At 35.4% G+C, this 7877-nt stretch overlaps 1 protein-coding gene across 1 annotated transcript; it reads right to left on the reverse strand.

Moving 5' to 3' along the window:
• Positions 1-5424: 5424 nt before the first annotated feature.
• Positions 5425-7572, reverse strand: LOC113508372 (muscle-specific protein 20). The gene is made up of 4 exons (XM_026891367.1): positions 7464-7572; positions 6987-7198; positions 6501-6621; positions 5425-5900 (listed from the first exon to the last, which is right to left on the reverse strand). Exons 1-4 carry the CDS (start codon positions 7491-7493, stop codon positions 5709-5711), a joined length of 555 nt encoding a protein of 184 aa, XP_026747168.1. The 5' UTR covers positions 7494-7572; the 3' UTR covers positions 5425-5708.
• Between the last annotated feature and the right edge of the window lie 305 nt (positions 7573-7877).

The following is a 7877-nucleotide window of genomic DNA, read 5'->3' on the forward strand; positions in this document are numbered from 1 at the left end:
CATTCTGCTAACGATAGTAGGTGTTAATATTTATATGGCTAATAGAAGAGTTTTCTGGAAAGGGCGATGACTGGCTATGGTCTGGTCTTCGCCCATAGAATTAAGTAAATATTAATACTATCTAACTTAGCTCATTACAGTAACATATTTATAGAAAGTGAATCTTTTCTTTTTAGTAGATGGTAGATTAGGTTCTATTCTATCTTCTCTTCTAGACTCTAGTTCTAATAAATCGTAGTTTATATACCTTAAATTGTATATATTTTGCCAACAATTTTTAGGCTAGAACTGATCCACCAATAGAAAATACAAAAAATACATCCAATTTAGATAAAAAGACAGAAATCAAGTGCTCTTTAGATGAGGATAAAGATAAAATGTAAAACACATCCACCGCTGCATAAGTGATAATAAAGATTATTATCTACATGATTACTCAGGATACCTAACAGTGACAGAAATTTATCGAAAATAGTTGATATCAACTTAGAAATAACTACTATAAAAATTAAAATACTTAATGTTTGTTATTTTTGATTTCTAATATTTTCCAAACCAGAACTAATTCTTGTAAACGAGAACACTTTTAGTTTGCCACTGAGAAAGTAGATGGCGTTGTATGACAAATAAGATCGCGCTATGGTTTCGTTACGTCGAGTCGTCGACAAATCCATGTTAGGTTTTTGAGGTTTTTCATGCAACCGCAAGCTGTAGGCCACAATGTCGAAACTTTAGTTCTCGATATTTTTCTATAAAGGTAAGGCTAATAGTCTGGTCACCACCCAGTCAATCTGCAAGTCGGCGATGCAGAGGTTTCCGTACAAATAGGCATAAAAGGAAAAACGAATTTCCAAGAAATATTTTGAACATATCAACCGGTGATTAACCTTAATTTTCGTTTTTCATTGTCAAACTTCAATTATCTGGTGATTATGGTCACAGTCGATCACGAAAAGACAGAAAAATAAAACAATTAAACCAGTATGGACCATGTCGGACACAGCAATATCTTGGGAGAGAGGAAGCAGTTCCATAAAAAAATATATCATAAAAAGTATTGTCTTGTTCATAAGAGAGCAGGTATGTATGTTTTAAAATAGATAATCATAATTCAACATAATATAAAAATTTGTTCATATGATGAGTTTCTGTGCGAACGCGCTTTAAAAAGTAGAGTCGAAATGTAAGTCATATTGAACTACATTATAACTACACAAGATTACTAAATCATTTAAATGTATAAAAAAAGTAATTAATTAACTACTCTAGTAAAATTCGGTGCCCTAGAAGTGTCCTGCATATGTACAGTTTCATTTCAAGTTAGCACCTAATCAACAAATAGTAAAAATACAAAAAGTTCGTCTTCAAAACAGAAACCTATTTCAGATTATCTATTTGAAGCACGAAACTAGAAGGAAGATACTCGAAAATTAACTTAAAAACAGTTGGTACTCACATATTCAGTCTTCTAAATGCTCACTCTATCTATCGGGATATATGGAAACTAAATTAGGCACTGGAGCCATATATGTTAGTAACTCCATCTTACGGAGCCCAACAAAACTAGCTGACTGTGGATGCACAGCGGCGCCATCTCGGTGAGCGGGCAGCGTGCGGAAGGCTCCGCGGCCGCTACCCGACTGAGGCTTCCACACCCAACGAGATCGAGAGCATAAAACCTATTTTAAGGTTTCAGCGACCTCGCTACTCGTTACAACGCTGGTTGGTCGTTATTTTCGTTAGTCGTTAACACTAGCGGATTTTGCACACGGCTAAACGTTGGAACGAACGCCAGATGGCGAACTATTTTTGTCTTAACGCCGTTAGTCGTTCGTAACGACGCGAAATTCCTTTATATAGTTTCACGTAGAGCGTTCTAATTTTGATGTTTTTGGATTATATTTCACGCTGTCTTTTTATAGAATGTAGGAGAAAAAAAAAACCGTAAAAACTGTAAGGGCTGAATTATTCCATGATTGCAGAAGGACAGTCTAACTTTTCGTTCCTAATAGGCATATTAAATACAATAGGTATTCTGATGGATGTAACGTTATCCACGTAGGTAGATGTAAGTTTAAAAAATTACCATTTTCTTTGATTTTCTTCTTTTAGACTACACTGTTGTAAATCGGAAGTACAAAAATGCTGCTGTTTCGATCAATACACCATTTGAACTTTTGAATGTGTGCAACGTTGTACACAAAAAGGTATCTGTTTTAAAAAATTCACTCAAAACTTGAAATCGAATTATTCCCGTTACTAAAAAAAAAACAAAAATCTAATTTAGGTTAACTACCCATCTTTTTGCATACTGTTGATGCTAGATGTATCTCAAATAAGTGACTTATTTAACCTTACATCCATCAAAAGTTTAACTAGCGCTGTAAAAAAAAATCTTTTATTAAAACGCACATGTCCTTAATGGAATATTCGACATCATTCCTTATACCTATTTAAAGCAATGCTACTCTTATTTACTCAGTTTTAGCTAAACTTACGTGGGTAACATTTGATCCTCCCACGTGGAATATCATCGCATGTAAGGAGCTGTTTTTGAAACTTCTTAAAAAAACACTTGGATAACACCATTTCGTTTTTCAGGATCCACTTCACTCTTATTCTTATAAACATTGCTGATAATTCACTCCTGACCCGAAATGCTATATTCCGATTTAATTCAAGCATTATTCGCGCTCACTCACACACTGCTATACACAATATTCACTGATAAACTGATTTCTCATAGATGCCAATTCCCAGAGCATCTCACATTAGATAAAAGAATTACTGGGACAGTCAGGTCAATGAATCTCATTGACAACAAATGTGTTTTATTAGAAACCTGAACGAAGCCAAAAAGCTATCACGTACATTTTACGTTATCGCGTAAGATAATAGTTGGCATCACTAGTATTGAGAAATTTCTAAATATCAATGAAAATCAGGTCGTATTTATTGAGTATTTCATCTCATCTGCATATATTTCTGACAAAGGTAGAGTCATGCAATAACACCGTTCATAGGAATGACTGGTTTCTATAGGTATTATTTAAATAGTTCATGTTAATATATAAAGATAATTCACTTAAAGTTAATTTATAAGAAAGCCTCGAAGGGTATTATTGTTTGTAAAAAGAAGTCTTAATAACAGTTAGGGAAAATTATAATAGGTGGCGCCACTGGCTATGTTTAACGGCAGTTCGTGCTTTAGCTTTGCTAGTAGTTGTTCTAAATCTCAAAGGGTTCTATTATCCTGAAAAAAAGCAAAGTTTATTGTATATAGAGACTTTAAAGACTTATTATACTAAGTGCAAATAATAATAAAAAAAAACTATCGTTTAAAGGGTGGGTGCGAAGGGCAAGACGCAGAGGAAAATGGTATAAACAAAGGGAAACTTTGGGTTATTCAAGATTATAATTATGATGAGTACTAATAATAAAAACGTCATATCGTCTCATTCGGCGAAGAACTGATAAATAGAGTTGTCGATTAATGCATTTTTTTGTACTTGTTGGTTTGTGGGACGTCGTTAAATTAATATATCACTACTAATGTTTCACAGAGTAAGATGGTTTACTGTCATTTACTAAGTACTTAATGTTATTGATTAGGCAACGAAAAACAAATAAATACTGCTCGGTCCAAAACTACGCAAGTACTTTGTAATAATGTGCAGCTGCATCGAGTTCTGGCACCGGCAGTAATCAGTAATAACTTATACCTAATTGTCTATAGTTTTGTGTTTATATTAATATTGGTATCGAGCCATTATTAAATAAAATATATTAAATAAAACAATTCATTTGTAGCAAATGACTATTACACGTGTAGGTTTTGAAATTCATTCACACTTTTGTCTTTCAGTACTACAAAGGTCGAGGTTTTTAAGGATTCAACTCCCAAAAGGTGAAAAACGGGACCCTATTTCCGATGCTCCTCTGTCTGACCATCCGTCACTAGGCTGTATCTCCTAATAGATAGCAGAAAGTAGAGATATATCTCTCAACCGTAATAGATGGACAATTGTAATTTTCACCGATCTAGTTACAGTATTTGCAGTCACATAGCTGATGGGTTGAGGGCATACAAAAATTTCTCACTCAACTGATTTGTTTTTATTAGTCTATTTGTACCGAGTCCTAAGTATAACTTGCTCTTGACTGATTTTCTTGAGTGAGGACCGTATATACTGCATAATTTAATCGGGAATCGCCTTTGTTTGGTTAACATTAAAATCCCAGGACCTATTCTCTGAAACAAGGCTCTTTGATTTTTTTATGCATGCCATTTATATACGAAAGTTATATAAAATCACACTACAGCAAATAGGTGCGTTAAAGAACGCGGATGAAACCACGGGAATCCTCTAGACTCGTTCACTCCTTTATTTATCTATTCTATCCATCATTTAATTTATTTATCTAATTATCAAACACAACATGCGTTGCAACAATGCAAAAATACGTGTTACTGGCTGACATCCAATGTTATAATAACTCATAGTCACGACGATGATTAAATATCTTCAGCTATTCACTGTACACAATTCCTCAGAAAAACCTTTACCTCATTTATTGAGATGTCAAAGTAAACCATTAAAATTAATAGTGTTGTTCTCTGGAAAGATTTCAAAAAGTTTCTATCAAAAATAACTATTTTTATATTAACTTGTGTTCAGGTCATCGCACTCTGTATCCACAAAATTCTCTTTTACGTCAAAATGTAACTGGAAAAATTTCAATTTTTTACCAGATTGAATAGCTACAAAAAGTTATGACTTTATACGAATATTGTTATATGTATATGAATTTATGAGCTATTGATTATTATTTTGGGTCATTTTTGTAGAGATCACCTATAATCGGAATGGTTATAAAGCCTGATCAATGAAGGTAATGATTATTTTTCAATCTCGCTTGGCCTGGTGAATATTCATGACAAAAGTACTAGCTATTGAGAAAGTGCTGCCTTTAAATTTGTAGTCCTCTCCCTTAGGACTTGGGCTCGTTTATTGACAGGTATCATCCTAGCCTAGCCTCCTTCCAACTATGTTGGGGTCGGCTTCCAGTCTAACCGGATTCAGCTAAGTACCACTGTTTTACAAGGAGCGATTGCCTATCTGATCTCCTCGACCGTCGTTTGTTGACATGTATATACTTACTTAATCAAAGATTTTTTATCCACCCTAACATTCTGCTTGAAAGTTTGTACTCATGGCCTATTAGATAGGTACATACAATATATAGGGTATAGTTTTGTAAGTGCAGCTCTTGCTAATTCCTTCACTCATGTTGGGTTTCACAGCGGCTTAACAAGTGTTTTACTATAAAATACTAATTAAATTCATCAAAAGTATAAAGCCGTCTTGTAATATTTACCTTTTATTATTCTTGTAAATATTGTGTTGCAAATGAATCAAAAACTTGTAGAGTTCTGAATTTTATTATAAAAGGATATAATAAAATGGAAATAAATAACTTATATCTAGGCACTTATGTACAAAATCCTTTTGGCGCTACATGGAGTGTAACATCAGCTGAAGGTATGCATTAAACATTGCAGGTTACTAACGTGTTACATTACAGCAAGTAAAATTCCATCTCACGCTTGACTAGATATTCATAAGGCTCACAGTCTCAGATTAGCGTCCATACATCTCAGTTTTGTACAAATATCTTATATAATAATATCACTGGATGGCTGTTGCTCACTTGCCGAGCAGGATCTTGCGACCAGCGCCCATGTTCTGTCCGGCCTGGGTGGCGCCCTTGTTGGAGCCAGCCTGGAGACCGATCACAGTCTTGCCGGCGTTCAGGACCTCCTCAGAGAAGTCACGCTTGCATTCCTCAGCGGGCTTGGGTCCGAGGTAGGGGCCGCTCCATTCGGCGTGCCTGTAGGTCTGCAAAAAGATTGGTTTAATTAATACCAGGCAAATAAAAAATGTAAGGGTTTTTTAGTATATATTGGGTGAGTGGGATCAATATCAAAGTGAAGTTCAATATGCTTTCGGAAGCCACCTGTGAACGATCAAGTTTCGAATATTTCCCCGTCGGCCTCAACTAAATGAAACGACCTTGGATATTTATGAAAACTGAGGTAATGTTGCAAGATGCTCGTAAAATTCGGTTAGAGTTGGCGAAGCGCCAACTCCTTAAATTCTGTACGTATCTTAAATCAAACAATCTGTGAACACATTATTTAATTCGTAACCTGGCGTCTTCAGAACTCTGTTTAGTCGAGGTAACTTGTTTACAATAGCGTGTGTAAAGATAGGTGGAAGTATGCGTTATTGTGAAGTTAAATTGGGCGCAATAAAAATCTCAGTGTTTACAAGACTATAAAATACATTGCGTAATATCTTGAGCTATATTTCGAAGCTCGTAAATATTAGTGGTATGTAGTGAAGTATTTGAGAGGTTAAACTCAATTACTAGTTGTAATGTATGGTCGTTATGACTGGTGTGATATTTATGAGGGTAATAAGGGAGAGATTGCTCACCTCACGGCCGAGGGCGAACAGTGTGTTGGTGACCTGGGCGATGTCCTTCTTTTCCCACAGGTCGACGGTCTGGAACACGTCGATGTCGGGGACACCGTAGTTCTTAATGGCAGCCTGGAAGCTGTAAAACAAAATACTTTTGTAAGAGCATATTCATAAAAAAATAACACTTTCTTCCAAGATAATATCAGTCGGAATGTAACAAATAATGTAACGCAGCAAATAACAAAGTCTGCGTCTGGCAAATGAACGAATCTCTAATGTTGCGCAAACGCAATAATAAAATAACACTGCATATAACATCGGATTGTGATCTCGACACGATTTCCAGAAACTTTTCATTGGTCTCTACTAAAACTGCACTGTTTTCAAATATTATGTCACTAATACTTTTCATGTGTTATTTTAGACTGCTTATGAGGAAAATGCTGACTTTAATGAACAGTTTGAATATTTCTATGGAGTTTCGTATTTTTTTGGACTTACTTGGTGATGTTCTCCATCATCTTGAACTGTCCACCGGAGGTGTTGATCTTGTTGACGGAGCCAGGTTTGATCTTGTTGATGAGCTGGCAAAGGACGGTTCCGTCCTTGATGACATCCTCGAAGGCCTCACCAGGGGGGAACTTGGCGCCAAGGATGGCCTCAATCCATTCCTGGGCCTCCTTCTCCTGCTCGGGGCTACGCTTGGAGGCCAACTGGAAATGTGTAACGCTCGTAAATAAAATGATTTATAAAGGACGCTTTAAAATAATATTTCGATATTTTTAATTCGTGAGAAGGTTTCAGTTTTTTTTAATAAATCTCTACCGTTTAAAAATCTTTAACATATTTAATGAATATCTTAAGCAATTCTATAAACAATGAATTATGGGATTAAATAGGGGATGTTTTTACGAGTGCATTAACTATATATTTTAAAATTCAATTTATGCGTGTATAAAATGTGTGATATGTTCTAACCTTGGCGCGGACTTGACGTTCCAGAGACATGTTGTGTGTGTGTGTTTGGCTGCAGAGCTGTGGAGTTAGTGCGCTGTACAAAGCACCGCTAGACTGAACTCCTGAAAGCTGAGTCCACGTATTTATAGGCAGGCTGCCGCCCTTCTGGAAAGACGCTACACAACGCAACTCGCCACCCGATGACCAACCGACACAAAATAGCCAGCTGACTCAACAACCTTTGTTTAAAGTTATCGGAAATATTTAATAAATATTATTAATATTTTATTTTAAACTTTCGAGCTTTTAGTTTACATTTCAGTCTTAATTTATTTATTTATACGTACTTAAGCTACTTCACACTGGATGAATTTTAAAATTAATAAATAAATACCCTTTCATGGAAAACAATGCATTTGAAGTAAAACTCCATCT

Source organism: Trichoplusia ni, chromosome 2 (genome assembly GCF_003590095.1).
Source record: "Trichoplusia ni isolate ovarian cell line Hi5 chromosome 2, tn1, whole genome shotgun sequence".
NCBI lineage: Eukaryota > Metazoa > Arthropoda > Insecta > Lepidoptera > Noctuidae > Trichoplusia > Trichoplusia ni.